This window comes from Colossoma macropomum, unplaced genomic scaffold (assembly GCF_904425465.1).
Source record: "Colossoma macropomum unplaced genomic scaffold, Colossoma_macropomum, whole genome shotgun sequence".
NCBI lineage: Eukaryota > Metazoa > Chordata > Actinopteri > Characiformes > Serrasalmidae > Colossoma > Colossoma macropomum.
This window is the reverse complement of record NW_023494792.1, coordinates 20,272,948-20,291,570: the sequence shown is the minus strand read 5'-3', so window position 1 is coordinate 20,291,570 and position 18,623 is coordinate 20,272,948. Positions and strand designations below refer to the sequence as shown.

General features: G+C 39.6%; 1 protein-coding gene across 2 annotated transcripts in view; it reads left to right on the top strand.

The window, feature by feature from the left end:
- Nucleotides 1–4,468: 4,468 nt before the first annotated feature.
- Nucleotides 4,469–18,623, top strand: part of dgkzb (diacylglycerol kinase, zeta b) — a 42,616-nt gene continuing 28,461 nt past the window's right edge. For both annotated transcript variants that reach the window (XM_036576460.1, XM_036576458.1), the window contains exons 1-2: nt 4,469–4,563; nt 9,513–10,556. In XM_036576460.1, coding sequence (XP_036432353.1) covers nt 10,366–10,556 — 191 coding nt within the window. In that variant the 5' untranslated portion in view covers nt 4,469–4,563; nt 9,513–10,365. The remainder of the gene's footprint in view (nt 4,564–9,512; nt 10,557–18,623) is intronic.

Sequence of the window (18,623 nt, the reverse complement as noted above, 5' to 3'; positions counted from 1 at the left end):
CTCACACAAAATACAGTTCAAATGAACAAGATATCAAATCGTCAGACTGCATTTTCACAGTGTATCAATACAACAAGAAGCTTTGTCACATTAAAAGTTCATTTGTTAACACTTAAGATTAAGATACTTGACTACAAATTAATTTCAAAAGTTATTCCAAACAGTAAAGTGCAATAGACTACTAAAGTACTTTGACTATTTTCAGATATTTTCAAATGTATTTGATAAATGTATGTACATACATTTATTTTTGTGTGGTACGTTCCTATGTGTAATATTTCCCCCTACACAATAAATGTATTTTAAAACATATTTGGTTAATATGGTAATATATTCTGAAAACATATTAGTGTTTGGAATGTATTTCCACATGGATTGCAATGTATTTGAAATGTATTTTAAATATTTAAAAAAAATACATGTCCATATACAACCCCATTTCCATATAAAGTTGGGACGCTGTGCAAAATGTAAATAAAAACAAAATGCAATGATATGAAAATGATTTAAATCAATTTCATTGAAAATAGTAGAAAGACAACATATCAAATGTTAAAACTGAGAAATGTTTTTGTTTTTTGAAGAATATTTGCTTATTTTAATTTTGATGTCAACAAAACGTTCCAAAAAGTTGGGACAGGGGCAAAAAAAGGCTGGTAAAGTCAAGTAATGCTAAAAAAAAAGTTTGTCGCTGCATCCACAAACACAAGTTAAAACTCTAAAATGCAAAGAAGAAACTGTACATAAACAAGATCCACAAATGCCGCCACCTTCTTTGGGCCTGAGCTCATTTAAAGTGGACTAAGGGAAAGTGGAAAAGTGTCCTGTGGTCCGACGAATCAACATTTGAAATTCTTTCTGGAAATCATGGACACTGTCCTCCGGGCTAAAGACCACTCAGCTTGTTATCAGTGCACAGTTCAAAAGCCAATATTCATGATGGTATAGCGGAGCATTAGTGCACATGGTAGGGCATGACTTGCACATATGTGTTTTGGCAACATATGCTGCCATCCAGACGACGTCGTTTTCAGGGAAGGCCTTGATTATTTCAGCAAGACAATGCCAAACCACATTCTGCATGTATTTCAACAGCACTGCTCCATATTTAAAGAGTCCAGGTGCTAAACTGACCTGCCTGCAGTCCTGACCTGTCACCACTGAAAACATTTGGCACATAATGAAATGAAAAAAAAGACAAATGAGCCCCTGAACTGTTGAGCAGCTGAAATCCTATATCAAACCAGAATGCGAAAACATTTCACTTTGAAAACTACAGCAGTGTCTCCTCAGTTCCCAAACGCTTACAGAGTGTTGTTAAAAGAAGAGGTGATGAAACACAGTGGTAAACAGGCCCCCGTCCAAACTTTTTTGGAATGTGTTGTTGGCATCAAATTCAAAGTGGGCATATATTTCACAACAATAAAGTTTCTCAGTTTCAACATTTGATATGTTGTCTTTGTAGTATTTTCCTTTAAAAATATTGCATAGCCTTGCATCCTATTTTTATTTACATTCTGCAGTGTCCCAACTGTGCACAGAGATCATGCTACTGTGCTTTACTCACCGACAGAGGGCGCTGTTGCACATGAAGAAGTGTTTCTCACTCAGTGAGGATCTCCAGGGACCGAAAAAAATGACTGAGCTTAAAAGCGATTCAAGATCCAGGCCTCTTTGCTTCAGTGACAGCAGTCACTGCCTCACAAACCTTTATCGAACAGGTTATTAAAACAGAGACACTGATTATTTTAGTCAGGTATGTATTTAAATGCACTTTCCGTGTTGAGAGAAAATTCGGTTTATTTGCGCCCTGTTGAACACTGAACGGGCTTAGCATCTTCAGGATAGTTTTCATTTCATTTTAAGCCGTAATCAGGTCTGCCATGTGCCACATGAGGTCTGAGACAGAGTTTTAACCGGTCAGAACCAGGAACCAGGGGTCGCAATGTCTACAACACAAGTATAGCCATGTTATTTACTATCCAAAACCAGATCATTTTTTCTGAGTTTTTGTATGTACTGCAGATGATGGTAAATCTGAAAAAACACACATATTCTTTGGGGACTGTTTTGTCTCACAACGCCCTGCATGTACCCCTCCGAAATGAATGAATCAAAATAAATGGACGTGTTGGGCCAAAACATTATCATAAAACTGTGTCTCAGGTATCAGGCAGCGTTCATAACCTTTCTGTGTTATAGCTTTCTGTGAGGGAGCTTTCAGAGGCATTAAACTCAGACGTCTGGTCGTCACCACCACTGTGAACAGTTCTGACTTGGTAAATTTCTCTAGAGCGTTGCACTTCCCACCAAACCACTCTGAATGTCTTTGTTTACATCTTAACCTTTTAATTATGTGGAACTTTTTTTTTTTTTGAAAGGTTGGTGGACTTCCCCTTAACCATCACACGACAGAAACTACAGGCCCAACACCAACAGGAAACTGAACAACCTGAGGCTGACCCGGATGCTCGAAAACGAGGAGAGTTAATGTGAAATGTCTGGCTTCCGTCGTCGATGGCCGATGTGAGCTGCCGTAGAGTTCAGTACGACCATCTTTTAACAGGCAAGTCATCAAAGAGCTCTCCGCGCTCATGACTCCCGTTTCAGCTGAACCAGCCTGCACCATCCGCTCTGTATCAAAAGCAAAAAAATCACATTACTGCCATTACTGCTACTGCTCTCTCATCACAGACTCTCAGTCAGGGTGTGCTTTATTGTGGCCGTCTGCATTGTAACAACACAAAGGTGACAGTAACCAGAAACTTTCCTTTCTGTGCAGCTTTAACAAATGAGGCTAGACAGTCTTACACAGTGCTGCTCTGTTTATGTTTGTTTAATGTATAGAATTAGACAGAAAAGAGGGAAAATGATACAGAATAGGTGTCAGAAATATGACGGTGGTGATGATGATGATAGTTGTAATCACAGTAGTGGAAGTAATGCTTTCTTTATGACAGGCAATTATAGTCCTTTGTAGTATTCGTGAAAGCTGGACCAGGTGACCACTGATCTGTGAAAGCTCTACTTGTGTCCACTAAAAATAAATCTGTAACAAAATTAGTCATCAATAATGAGTTGAACTGAGGGAAAGCACTGCCCATTGATTTAGTCAGTACTGATGTCACAACCAGGCTGTAGATGGATGGAAGGGATATGGAGGGATATGAGCTTGTATGGTTTGATGACAGAGTGGGTTTGTTAGAACAAAGGATATTAAGCCACACCTGGCCCATCACATCAAACAACAATGTCCCCAAAGTAACTTTAAATTCATCAGCGCCGAACAGGCTTTGTGTAGGCCGAGCTGGAGCTCAAAGCGCGCTATGATGCAGACATTAAAGGGGTTGCATTGAACATAATGGGCTCTGGCTCGTGCACTGTTCTTTGGTCTCTGGATCTGGCGCTGGTCAATTTACCAGCATGCACATGGCCTGCTTTTTCGAGTAAAGGTGTAATCAGTGGGAGCCTGGTGTTCTGAGTGCTGTGTAAAGTTGACAGTTCTGTAGAGGCACACGCACAATAGAAAAGACGCCCTCACAAAACGCTATCGAGGTTGAGTTGACCCATTTCAACCATCTCGAGTGATTATTTCTTATATCTGCCCATTCTTCACTCTCGGGCAAATGAGCACTTTGCTGCCCTGGAGATGAGAGCAGTTTGACCATCATTGTGGTGCAGCTTGTCTTGTCACTGCAACACAATGCAGAGACCAGATATACACCTCCCATCAGGGGGTTGTTTCTTTGAGAGAGTCGGCTTGGGAAAGACAGCCAGGTTTGATTCTCAAGGTGCTAAAATGCTAAGGCTGTCAATGTTATTTGTGTCAGAATCAGACTTAGATCTTTTTCAACAGTCTTTATTGGCACACATCAAGCTGTGTGTGTAAATCCACAATAAACAAAAGACTGCAAATAATAAACAATAACATTTAAATCAAGATATGTGCAAAACAAGAAGACAAAATAAACACCACGTTTTAAGTAGTGACATAGGACATGTTGAAATGTAGCCTGATAAAGACTGTAAACTAGTGCTGTCTGAGTCAAATACAGCAGGGAGACGCAGTGTAGTCTAGAAGCAGTAGAGCACTGACAGCTAGGAGTTTAGTTCTGTGATGGCTGAAGGGAAGAAACTGTTCTTGAGGTGATTCATTTTGGTGATCACGCGTCTGTGTCGCCTGCCAAAGGAAAAGGCTCTTTAATATGAGGTCTAACTAGTGAAAGAGGTCAGTGTCATTTTAAAGCCCTTTTCTTGTTGTACGTGATGTACAGGCATTGTACTGTACAGACTGCATCTATCACCAAGGTTTGTTCTTCAGCAGTCAGAACAATTCATGACATTTTTAATTAAAAAAAGTCTATTTAGTTTAGACCAACTGTGAACTGACTGTGAATAAGTAGTGAGTGTAATAAATTGAAATCTTTATCTGCCTCTGCAGCAGCCTAGTAGTGCCTGAGGGCGGCCTTTACAAAGCAGAGTGGACAGAAATAGCATCCAGATGTGGAGAGGCCACCAAAAATGGGACGTGCCTTCAACAGACTACAATCACCCTATTCAAAGGTACTCATAGTACTGGCCACACTATTACCTCCAGTTTTGTTTCAGGTTTAAGATTTGAATGGGAAATTTCTGTATTAGCTTTAAAGTGCATTTTCTAAATGCTGCATAATTCAGCTCAAGTAGTTTGATGTGTAATAGTGTATTGAAGAGACAATCTATTTAAAGATTTCTTTACAGTGTTGGTGATAGGAACCAGGGGTCACTATGTCTACAACACAGGTATAGGCTTTTGCTTCTTATATAGTGGGTTTTTAGTGAGTTTTTATTTATAATGTGTATAATAGTAAAAAAAGTGGTAAATCCGAAAAAGGTTGCTGTGGGGGCTGTTTTCCTTTGTTATATCCTGCAATATATTTTTGCCCTGAAAGGATTTTAGGTTAAAACCTTTCTCAAAACAATTGTAAATCAGTGTCTCAGGAATCAGGCAATCTATTTATTACCATTACTTGTTCTAAGTTTATATTTAGCCTTTAACTTTAGTTTTCTGCGTAATTCAGTCGTTTAGATGTAAATAAAGTGTTTTGATGTGAAATAGTGTATTGAGGAGAAACTTACCAACTCAATAAAATATAACTTTTTTATTAACTATCCAAAACCCCCAGTAAACCTGTCTTGTGGGTGTTTATATGTAGTGTCCATACTGATAAAATAGTAGTTAGTCTGAAAACAGTTTTGCCTTACAATGCCCTGCATGTACTTCTCTGCCATGAATTCATTTTAATAATAGGTAATTTAGGCCAAAACTTTCTAAAAGCTATTATAAAATAACGTCTCTGACCTCAGACAGCGTATTCGTAGCCATTTAACGTAATAACTTTATGAGGGAGCTTTTAGAGGCATTAAACTCTTTAGATGTCTAGTTCCTATCACCACCACTGTAAACAATTCTGACTCTCTAAGTTTCTCTAGAACAGCATATTTTACACCAAACCACTTTGAATTACTTTCTTTACACCTCAACCATTTGATTACATCTTTTCATCTTAACCAATACATTTTGAAAAATCAGTGTCAGTTCTGTTTGTTAACCATATGGCACAATATTTGTTAGTTGTTGTCTTTTTCTCATAGAGAAAGTCAGAATGATGGTTTAGGAATCATATCTGTTTGTAGAAGTTTGTTGGGTCCCTGATTTCCACACTATAAGTTTCAGAGGACATCATTGTATACCTGTGATTTTTAGCCAAACTATCGCTTTAACTAGCCAGCTCACAAGACCCCAAGCTTACTCATATAAAATAGTCTAGTCCCCAGTTTTCCTTTGAGCTTTTTATTGTTTCTTTGTGTAACACTGTTAGCTTTGAGCGGTATGGATTGGGCTTGTGTTTAGTGATGTGTGGCTCTCACCGCTGTGGTCAGACCGCAGTCTTGTCTCTCCACGCCACATCAGTTTCAGTGGCTCTGATCATTGAAGGCTGCCGACAGCGTCGAGCTCGTTTGAAATGAACAGGCCAGAGCTCGGCCACGCTTGGCTGAAATGAATAGGTGAAAGCAAACAGACACTGTGCTGCGAGGTGTCACCTCATTTTAATCTCAAGCCTGGGCTGAAACGGCTCCAATCACATTACCTGACAAGGTGTTCCTCGCCCTCTACCACGTCTGTGTATTCACTTAACAAAATGAAAGCTTGGATTAATCATGGATATTTTCAATGGGTGAGCCAAAGAAGATTTGATCTTTTTTATTATAGACATACTCCTGCTGCACGGCACTGTGGGTAATTGCTGCAGTGCGTTGTATTGAGCCGCTGTCTCCACATTCACACTGGAAGTAATTGTTTTTTATTGACTCAGCTGAGAGTTTATGAAAGCAAGCATTTTGGAAGAATCTCAACTTTACTCCCTCTTAGTTTTCTTTCTTCCCTTTTTCTTTCTTGTTTTCTTCCATTATTTATTTACCTCTTTCTGTTTTTTCTTTCTTTTACCTTTCTGTTTCACCCTGTCCTCTGTCTTTCTTGCACACTCTCTCTCTGTCCTTTTCTACCTGAACAGCTCAATATGTTATCTAACAGCATGCGGCGTGTAGGAGGGGATTATATCTATGAGCTCATGAATATCAGCCACACATGGTGCAGAAGAAGTGCACTTCTGTAGTCCACTGCACCGCTCCTCTGCAGGCCCACAGCATACAACACTCTCACACCACGCAACACGTTCACACCAGGACACCACTGACTTTACACTTACCTCATACGCATCCAGGCCAGAGCAGAATGCTGCCGCAGAGATGAATCAGCATGTTCTTCACTACAAGTTTCACAGCCTTTTTGTCACTCTTTAGCTGATATAAGTTGCTGGTTGATTTATTGCGGAGAATGAACTTTGAGGTGGTTTTTGTTCTATAACATTGGTCACCAACCCTGGTCCTGGAGATCTACCTGCATGCAGAGTTTAATGCTTTTTTCAAGTGGTCTCGCTTTTATCTGAATAAAAGTCCACTAAAAGGCACCATATGAACGGCCTTCAAAGTCGGACGACGTAGTCGAGTATGTTGTCATTGGCCAAATTGGCGAGTTGTGCTGTCAACACTGTTTTCATCAGAGGATTCGTTGCATTGGACCCAGGATAGAAACAAACAGTCCATCAGTGGAAAGCAATCAGATTAACTATACATACTAAACATAAACAAATCAACATACCCTTTGTGACATTTACTGAATGTAATATTTTGGGGGAAATTAAACATAAAATGTTGCCTGTTCCAATTATTGGTGTTTTTTTGTATATGCTATATATGAAACAAATAAATGGAAATTGTGTAAAATGTGCAGAAAAAATGCCAGAAAATTATCAAAACAAACAAGTTATTTGACCAGGGGTTCAAACATTTGCATATGACTGTAAAGGCGAAATAAATTCATACATGTACAATTATCCCACATTTTATTTCTGCCTCATTTGAGTTGGTAAAACACCAGAAAAATAGGCCCAAACTGTAGCATGCCAGCTAGCTAAAAGTGTACAACTAAAAGACTTCAAATTTCACTTGCGTTCCATGTGTTGCTTAGCTTTTGACTTTTTAACTGGCCATTCTTTTATTCTATGCTCCTATAATTCTGGCAGTTAGCGTTGCTTTCCATGTATATACTGAATAATAAATATCTATGCAATGATCAGATTTTAAGGGGTCAGACATCCCTGTGTTACTTTCAGCTTATAGGCCTATTTTGGTTAGTTTCATTTAACATTAGGTGCTGAAATTGATGTGCTAATATGTATCAAACTGCCTTTACAGAGGTAGTTTCACTGAGCTGTTACTGAACTGATGGACTCACTTATTGGCACCTTAGGTGTGTGTGTGTGTGTGTGTGTGTGTGTGTGTGTGTGTGTGTGTGTGTGTGTGTGTGTCCAGCCCGTGTGTGAACCCGTGGCTGGCTGCAGCGTGTGTTCTAAAAGCAGCCCAGGGATGTGTAGCGTGTGCAGCGTGGGTTTGTGTCCGCCCGGCTTTATGTAAAGCTGAGTGGGAGGGAGCCTGGCCATGGCAGAAGCTGCAGAGCGTGAGTGCAGCTGTGGCAGTGCTGCTGTAACCCATGATCTGATCTGGGCCAGTGAGGGGAAAGACTCGCAGCTCTACCTCAGAACTAAACTAAATGTTTGTGGCCTTTATGTTATATAACAGGGGTGTGAAACTGAAGATATGTTGTGATGTATTGGTTTGACAAACTGTATTGGTTTTAAAATGTTAAAATCCATTAGAACAATATTCCATTAAATACGTGCTCAAAAGTGAAATTATGAGGCTAATTTCAGACATAAAAACTTGTATTGAAGCTACAGTCCATTTTGAATTCACTATTTTTGTGGAAACCAATACATTTATGTCTGCTTACTAAGCCTACAGCAGATTAGCCCATCCCACTCACTCTCCAGTTATAAGGAGTATGTATGTTTAACTGTGCCATTTTGAATATTTATGTATATGCCTGTGTATGCACACATAGATCAGTATATTGAAATAAGTGCACATATTGTCACTGTCCAAAAAAAACAAAGTATCTTCATTTTTTTGCTCTTCATTTTTGTACATCATTTCAGCACACCAGCTGTCCTTTATGTGAAAATGTCTTGATAAATGGACCAAAAGAATTGCTTCAATATTGCCTGGAATAAAATATTTTTACGTTAACTTACATTAAAGTTGAGAAGGATTTTGCTCTCTTTTGTGAAGTTGCCATTCTGGAGATACCTGTTTTCCTTTGGACAGCAACAATATGTAGATGATATATATGTAATGATGTCTATTTTTAATATTTACATACATGTTAAGCATGTATATTGTAATTGTATTTCTAAAAACATATTTTGAAAAAAACAATTCATAACAGAGGTCATTAACATATATCAGTCGTAAAGGCACAGTAGAAAAAAAATTCTATGGAGTAAGGTCATGTAAAAATGAACTGCCTGTTTTGGTACATAAACCTACACAAACACCAAAAGTGAACCTCAGGGGGGAAAATAAATTATAAGAAAAATGTAAGATATGTACGGAAGCCTTAAAAGACCATGGATTCGCATGTGGGTTTTCCAACATAATGACTTCTTATTTGTTTTCTCAAGATCTTGAGATATTTCTGTCCTTATCACAGCAAAATGAATGTTGTTTTCTTGTGATCTTGAGTTATTTGTATCATCATGACATAACAAACAGTGTTTCATTGAGTTAAAATTTGTCATGTTGTGATAATGATATAAATATCTGAAGAAAACAACATTTGTTGTGTCTTGATAATGATACACATAACTTGAGATCTCGAGAATACAAAGGATGATAACTGTATTTTTTTAACAGAACAAAAACCATGTGAATCCATGGCCCTTTAGGGCTTCATTTAGGAAACTTAAAGGAACCATAGTTGAATCTAATTTCAGGTCAGAGATTTACAGTCTTAGTGTATGACTTTATATTTACTCTGACTATTCTTCCTGGTATTTTTATTTTCCTGACAGCAAGCTTCCTTGTTACTCCAAGGAAGAGTGAGTTTCGACAGAAGCACGTTTGATGCTTAACCAGCAGGTGGCGACAGAGTTTCGTCCTAACGTGAGCCAATGAGAGGAGGTGTGAGGCAGGGCTGGAGCGTGCTCAGAGAGGTGAACTGATAAAAGTGTGTTTCTGTGTGAGGGAGCCAGTCAGTCAGGAAGAGCTTGAAAGAGGAGAAGAGGCGAGAGTGGCTTTGGCTGGGGCGAGGCAAAAAAGGCAGATAACAAGACAACTATGGGTCCTGCTGCTCCTGCCTGGCGGTTAGACACTTCCTGAACCTGGCTGTGGTGTAAATGTCAGAGGAGAGAGAAAGAGAGAGAAAAGAAAGCTGAAGGAGGGGACACAAGAGACTGTGCCCTGGAGGAGGCTTCTGCAGAGACAAAGTTGTGGTGTTGTCAGTGGGTGGTGAAAGAACAGGGAGAGGAAGCCATCAGCAGGCACCAGAGCATGGAGGAGAAGAAAAGTTTACCACACACGCACTTTCACTCACGTTCAGAGGGCCACACTTCCTGCTGCTATCTGTGACTGACTGCCTGAGTTGCTTTGTGGAATGAACTTCTGCACCATGGAGGTCAAGCACATTGCACTTCTCTTCACCAACCAGAGATCTTTTCTCAAGTAACTTCTCAAGGAACTTTGCATTTCTTGCCCATCCAGTTTTTGCCCTCCACTCTTTCTCTCTTGCTGTTGTTCCAGTGGAACAGTTTGGTGCTCTATGAATTCATGTATCTGTGATGGATTATCTCTATCTGCACTCAGTCTGCATTGCTGAAGAGTATAAGAGAGAAAGAGCGACGCTCTTGGTGCACACGTGAGCTTGTGATGGAGGGACATGGAGAGGGACAGGTGGACGGGAGGTCCGGTCACCTGGATGCTCTGCCGGATGGTGAGGAACCAGCTACTCCGGACTCACCGTCATCTTCCTGCTCGGACCTGTCCACCTCTACCCCCGCAGTGCAGCCCTGCACACAAAGCAACAGGACCTTCAGCGGGCTCGGGCTCTTCAGGAGAAGGTGAGTGTGTGTGTGTGTGTGTGTGTGTGTGTGTGTGTGTGTGTGTGTGTGTGTGTGTGTGCGCATATGTGAGTTATGTATGGCTGTGTTTGAGGTGTTTTGAGTCATGGTTTTAAATATTAAGGTTCCTAAATGGTTCTTGGCTTGATCATATGGTTCTTTAAAAAATGTAATTGTTAAAGAACCTGCAAAATATGTGAAGGTTAATTAAATGATAAAAATGATCTTCTCACTCACAATCTCTCATGTCTCATTCGCAAAAACTGTTCTTTATAGCAATAATTCTCAAACCAGTTCTCAAGGACCCCCAGGTTGTCCGGATTTTTGCTCTGTCACTATGTACTGGGAGTCATTTTTGTGGTGGAGCAAAAATGTGGACTGTCTGGGATCCCTCAGAACCGATTTGAGAACCCCTGTTTTAAAGAATCATCCACTGAAAAGTTCTTTGGGGAATCAGAAGTGGTTCCTCTATGGCAGTGGTTACCAGCCCTCCTCCTGGAGATCTACTTTCCTGCAGAGTTTAAATCCACCCTGCATCTAACACGCAGCCCCCCAGTTGCCTAACACTAATTCATCTGATCCAGCCAATCAAGCACTTCTGAAGAAGCTAATATGCTGAAGCAAGTGTGGCAGACTATGGTTGGAACTAGACTCTGCAGGAGGGTAGACCACCAGGACCAGGGTTGGTGACTGCTGCTTTACTATGGCATCATTCAGTATGAGACCATGTCACAAAGCAGGTCTTCTCAGTTGGGTAGACAACTTGAGCCCAAAGTCAAGTCCAATAGGAGGAGAAGGAGAGGTAAAGGTCATTCATATCAGACAGTTCACACTTAGTTTATTCAGCTTTACTGAGATACTCCCAGGATTTCTCAGCAGTCAGGATCACTTAAGCCAAGTTAAAGATTGTCCAATACAGTCATTCTGTCACCTCTTCCAGTTGGACAGGCTTACTTTCACTTTTGGCTTAGGTTACGTGGCTCAATGAGAGAATACTCCTTGGTCCCAAAGAAAGCCCTGAACCCAGATCTTAAACTAAGCAACAGAAGATCTACGTTCAGAGCAGTTACACCTTGAGCTCCAGAATCTTTTTGCAGTTTGCTTCTCAACTGAGCTTCTGTAGTTAAAATCTCCAAGTTGTGGGTTCTTTAGTATCTCATTATTCCTGGGTAAATCTCAGATTCTAGCGATCTGCCTGTCAAACACTGCCACTTGTCAAATTTCTAAATTTGATGCATGTTCCTTTAGTCTTGGTTGAACTTTGTTTGCACACAACATTCAAAAGTAGATTTCCATTAGAAATGGATCATGCCTTTCAGCAATGTCTTTCTTGCACTTCCAGGTGTGTTGACAAAGTCATACCCCACATAGCATTCTCATGGCATCGTGCCCTGTCCCAAGGTGTGATATTTTTAAAATGTGCAAGTTCAGATTTCATCAAGCGGTTATATTAATCCTACAGTCTCTTGCGGTTCGCTAAAAATGGACGCCTTTAATGGATTGGTAAAGCAATTAATTAAGACCTATAATTGTTGGACCTGTTGGGACGACAGTCACACCCACCTGTGCAGTTGTGCTGCTGACCTTGCGCTTTAAGAGTTGACCTAGGAACTGCAACATAGTCAGACAGAGTAGAGTTTAGAAGTGTAGGCTAGAATGTGTATTACGTTTGGATTTGTTGTTTTAATCAGTATATAGATTTTTACTTATGTTACTGTTATGGGAAGTGTTAGTGACTTTGCAGGATTGCAGGAAGGCTGTGGGGAGCAGAAGAATCAAGACATTAATGTGTGATAAAGCTTTGGCATGCAGGTTTACAAGAAGCAGTAGTAGAATTTCTTGTTTTATAATAACATTGGGACACCTCTAACCAAACTGGAACACCATTGGTTCAGTTAGAGGGTGAATCACTGCTGGCATGCGGAACGTTTGAGCATGCGGGTGTGTGTGGTTGATTTTAAAGGAAACATGATGACTGAATCTGCTTTAACTATCTCTGTCTCTCTGAAGCATGAAAGTGTGAATTCCACAGAAACAGTCCCCAGTTTTTAGATGTGGGGTGTAGTCCTGCTGATGAGCAGTAAAATCTGTGTAGCTCCGCTGTGTCAGAATGGAATGTGATGACGTGAACGGGAGATGATGCATTCTGAGATAACGCAAGAAACAGTGAACTTGCCCCACAAGTCTTATTGTTAAAAACCCCTTCCCCCAACGACAGTAAAGAATGTACAGTCATTGTACAGAAATGTTTGATTGTCTGTAAGAAGTGGGCAATAATGCAAAAATACACTCTTAAAAATAAAAGTAAAGCTTGCAAAAAGGGTTTTATTGCACAGTGCTATAGAAGAACCACACTTGGTTCTTAGAAACCTTTCACTGTATGGTTCCTTGGTCAGTCGTTTTTATTATGTAGGTGAGAGTGAAGAACCTACCTACGGCATAGTGTAAAGGCTTGAGGGAAAAACCCTTAAATTGGTGTACAACCTTCACATTGTGTGAATTTTTTTGTGTTTAGGTCCCTTTTTAAAACATGGAATAGTTGTTTTTGTATGGCTTTGCACAAAGAACTCCAAGTATATTGTCAGTATATTAACAGCCATCCAAGTATATTTTGTTCCATTTGATGAATTTCCAGTTTTCATTTGTTCCATTTAAGAAATTCCAAAGACACAATATCAAGTGCTTGTACTTCAGCATTTTTGTGGTTCAGTGCCACACAGTTAATGAAAAGCTTACATTACAAAAAAGCAAAATGCATGCCTTATTTTAACAGCCATTTATGTAAAAAGATCACTGATATGAGATTAGATATTTGCATATATCATCCATCACAGTTTTTCTAGCAGGTTTATTTAAGACCTGTGGGAGAACCTGCTTTAGTATTGTAGTTCAGTGTTCTTGAATGCAGATCTGAATACAACAGTTATCAACAATCTGCAGTGATTAAGCTTGTAGATTACATGAACTCAACTCGCATGTGATGTAGATGTTGATATCTCATATCCTTTACATTTCTCGTCCACACAGAGACAGGTGAAGTTGAAGAAAAAAAAAACCAGTATATTTGAATTATCAACATAGGTGTTTAGATCCTCTTATTTTATCAGTGCACATATCTGTAAGTAAGGGAAAAAAGAGGATTTGAAAATAAATAAATGTCTGGTTATTAATGTGTGCATGTGTGTACTTATTCAATGACAAGAGATTAAAGAAGGGGAGAAAGAAAATGATGAGAATGAGTTGTGAATATGTGAAAATCTGAGCTGAATAATTGATTGTAAGAAACAGAGAAAGGAGGAGTGGTATATGTGTAAGTGTATATAAAAGCATGTGCCTTGTTATGTGTGTATTATTAAGAACTGCCACTACCGAAACACACTTTTTCTGCATTTCAGTAAATTTTTTTGTGTTTTAACAAAAATATTATGATTTTATATGTGTACAACTGTTCAGAGCTGTGTTTGTGAGTCATGTACTTGCTAATGTTTTTGAGTTATGCTAAAAATGAGCTTTAGAGGTAAAGTTTTAGAGATGTTATGACTGTTTTGTTAGTGACAAAATGGAATCAATCATTTATTTTAATTAATTAAACATAAGTAAGTCTGAAATGTGTTTTGAGCTCTGACTTTGAGCCAGTTTGGTAGAATGATCCATGTTGGGAGAGTGATTTAAAGTTGGTCAGTGTCATAAAAACACTGATGACCACAAGGTAGTTAGAAAACTGACATAGTTTGTGACACAATTTATCATGTTGGTGATGTCTTGCCATATCTGTCAGCCTTAAAGTCATATAAAGCTCTCCAGCTCAGTGTGTGTGCATATGTGTGAGTGAGTGTGTGTGTACATGCTCCACCTGTTCTGTGGAGTGGAGGCACCTGTTTTTGGTGCTTTGTTAGTGTGTGTTCACTCAGCTAGTGTAATCTGATAATGTCACACACTGCGCAGCCACCTGAGTTCTGCTTTGAGAAAGTGTGAATCCGCTGTGGCAGTGGAACAGCGATGTGGAGGTGATTTTCTACAGAGTTCGGTGGCTGCTGCCCTGCTATGGCTGTACCTCAGCACGTATACCATCGTTCATACCCAATACCTTTAGAGCAGAAGTATCAGACTGAGTTCCTTCTGGGCCACAGCTCTGCAGACTTTAGCTCTCTGCTTCATTAAGCATACCTGATTCAACTCCTCATTAGCAAGCCTCATTAGAGGTGACCAGAGACCAGTCATTTCCTACGAAAGTAGCTGATTTCTAGCTGTGATTTTAGGGCGTTTTTACACCTGAAAGTCCAGACCAAGGTTCATGTTTTTGTTACACTGTATACATACAGTACCTACTTACTGTTGTCATCACCTATGTGTCCTGTGTCTCCCTGTACTTGACATTGATTGGTTTGTAGAAGAGTGTGTGGCTGACGTCGGCCTGTTGTCAGTTCAGCAGTAACATTTTCCGTTGGAGTGGAGAAAAATGAATGAACTGAGTAATTTTGTTGCCACTATACTTTTATATACTGCAGCTGTTTCTTTATCTTCAGGTAGCATTGCTCTTCCGTCCTGTCATATCCTCTCTCTCTCATTCTCTCAGAAAATAAGGTAGAAGTTTCAATTTTTTTGTGTTTTTTCAAATTGACTTTTGACTTTTTTATTGGATCAAATTACAGTTAAAAATTTAGTCTCCTCCTCTACCTGTGTGCTACCGCGGCTCATTTTTACTTTCCTCCTGGTCTTTTTTTCTTCTTCTGTTGTTTGGATGATGACAGCCCACCTTAACTTCCTGTAATTGGTCCGAAAGTCCGAACCATCCAAAAAAGTGTTTTTACACTGCAAACAAACCCGAATCACGGTTCAGTTTCATCCGTACCGAGACCACCTCTTTTGTTTAGACCAAATTTTGGTCTTTTGGTCCAGATCTTGGTCTGAGGCACCTCCAGACCAAACAAGGTAGGTGTCAAAGCACCTTTAGTGAAAGTGACATAGTGACAAGTGACAAAATGTACTTGAGATTTCCTCAGTGCAAATGAAGTAACGATCAACAACCTAAATGAATGCCGATCAACAATGAAGCAACAATCTAAATGAATGGCTTAAAAAAGACTGGTGCAAGATCTCCAGACACTACGCTGATTTTTTTTTTTTTACCCAATTTACACCTGGTCACTTTATGTGATTAGTATCTGGATTGTATCCTGATCAGATTTTAGCCACATGTATTTACACTTGGTAGTCAAATGTGTTTCTGGTTAGACTGAAATCTGATTGCTGTGTGGGAATCCGTTCTTTACCAATTGTTTATCCTTTCAGCCTCTTTGTCTGTAGTTTGTTTTGCACAGTAGTGTCTGTCCATATTGCTATTAAGTGTTTTGTTCTGTCCGGTCTACAACCATGTGAGTCCTCCATGATTATCTTCCTCACAGACATGGATCACGTGCCCAGTGACGCACCACATGGGGTTTTGGTTGTCAAGTGTGTCTTGGTGAGATGCTATTTCAGACTAGATTTGTTACAGCATTTATTCTTTTTTCCTTCCAAAATCTGATTCAGCTTTTTCTGCTGGTATCAGCTCCATATTGATACCTCTTATCAAACCAGTGCTATTACTATTTGCAATGTTTTAGAAATTGCAATATTTGAAAAAAGGGATGTAATGAAAGGGGTGCATTTAGAGAAGGAATTAAGGCAATATTCTGGATGGTACAGACAAGACATATTGCAGTTATAAGCTACGCATTGTCATGCAGTATATACCTTTGAATGTATTGAAGGTGAACCTGTGATGTGATATGATTAGGGGTTGGCCTGCGTAAATTATTTATTAAGTGTATCTTTGCTGGATCTTGTGACTACTGTGATTCATACAAACATTCAAAGAACATTCGTTGATGAGTGTGAGGCAGCACACAGAATAACTACTGAGAGGCTCATTTGCATCTTCTGTGATATCAGTATTGTAAAGACTGATACTGCAGTAACGATTAACAAACGATATATTGTACAACCTTAACATGCATGATTTGTCTGTCCCAGTCAGGACCTGAGGAGGGACGGACCCATTTCAGCTGCTATCTTTACCAGCTCTCCTGCTCCGCTCCTGCTATGTATAGATCAGGGTCAGAGTCTCTGGATGGGCTGGAGAGAGAGAGAGCGTGTGTGTGTGTGTGTGTGTGTGTGTGTGGAAAGAGTGCTGGGGCAGTAGGGATGCTCTCCTGAGCTGTGACTCAGAGGAATCAGGCCAGCTGTTGGATGGAAGTTTGGCTGTAGGGGGGAGGTTGAGCTGGTGGGTCTGAAATGAGGCTGGAGTTCCAAAAATACTCTACATAATGTGGGTAGGTTTAAAGTCAAAATACTGTTCACATGCACAAATATCCAGTTTTTCATCTGAGTCTGAACAGCAGGAAACCCCAGGACTACTTGCATTGCTTTTTTTATTTGTTTGTTTGTTTGTTTCACACCATTTGAAAGCACCAACTGCCCATGTGTGTACTTTTCAAGATGAATGTGTCAGTAGACGAATGTGACAATAGATATGGTTCAAAATTAGTAGGAATACAGTTTAGTTACAGTAATGCACATTAAGGTTCAGAACGTTTTCCTAATTCTATAAAGTTACCATTTTGAAAACCATCTACTTTTGTGGTTTCAATCAAATAATCATGTAAGTGGTGCACCTACCCTTACAGGTTCAGTTGGAGTGTCGTCTACATGTGACCTTACTGCCCTCACCTGGAGATTCCTGTTAGTGCCCTATGTGCAGATAGTGTGGTCTGATTAGATACTCCAGTGTTTTATCAAACTAATCTCTTTCAGCTATATGTCAAGCATATCGCTGCTGTACAAAAAAAAATAATAATAATAATTTCTTTTGTGGTTTTTATTTTTCTGCATTATTTGGGCACAGCAGCTGGTCTTTGCATTGTGCGACCATGATAAATAGATGATTCAAATAGAAACTCTACGAAATAGCTTGGAATGAGCTAGGAATTTTTTTGTTTTAAATTAACTTGCATTGAAAGTTAAAAAAAAATTGCCTTCTCCTGTAAAGTTGCCATTTTGGTGAAAACTGCCTAAAATGATTTTAAGAAGAAATTGCTTTTTAAAAACACAAACAAAAATGTCTGAATGCTTGTTTCCCTTTACAATATGTTTTTCTGAGTGTGTTGTGGATACTGTCAGTACCTAAAGATCACTGATCAACTGCATGTTTTAGTCCAATGACAGCATAATTAAGCCTGTTTAATTGGATGTTGTGTCCATGATAAGGACGGCTGGGACTTTAGAGAGCTAATACGTTTAGGGACAAAATCCAGGATACTGGTTGTAACTTGCATGATGCAGACATTTAGGTTTATTGCAGAGGGAAAGTTCTTTGCAGATTCCCCCAAATATCAGACACACATCAACAGCTTTGACCATTATGAAAATGGCTTGTCTTCATACTGTCTTTGGTGGCAAATTGCAGAATTGATCTTTAGCTGTTGTTGTCCAGCAGATGGCAGAAGTGCTACACGTTCTCAACACCGGGTTTTCACTTTATCCAACTTCCATTGTCCTGTCCACTTGCCCTGAGGGCCAGTGAGTCGCAGTTACAGTAATTAAGTCATTTATAAATACGGCTTCAATGTGTCTTTGCTAGCCTTTAAAAATGTATGAAAGACATGCAAGTAGGGTTTCCAAATGTCAGCCTTCATTATGAGGGAGATGAGTTAGAACATGCTTCTCAATGATGCAGTCATAAAAAACTCATCTATAACATCAAACAGCCACAACAAAAACAGTAATCATCATCATTAAATATTTTATTTAAGTAGCTCCTTTCTGAAACCCAGGGATGCTTGTCAATATGTTTACAAGCCACGATAGTGTCTGGCTTGTTTGAATGCCTGAAATCATTGCAGAAACTTTAGCTCTGTATCCCAGACTAAAGATCGGCTAGTTAGTATGGTTGCCAGGTCCTCTTCCATGGTAACAGTCACAGTAAGCAGCAGTATTTTCCCCCCTCTCAAAGAGTAATAATTATTTCCTCGTGTGTCTGGCTTTGTGCGCCGTAGTACATCTGTCACGAGCGGAAGTGTTGCCGCG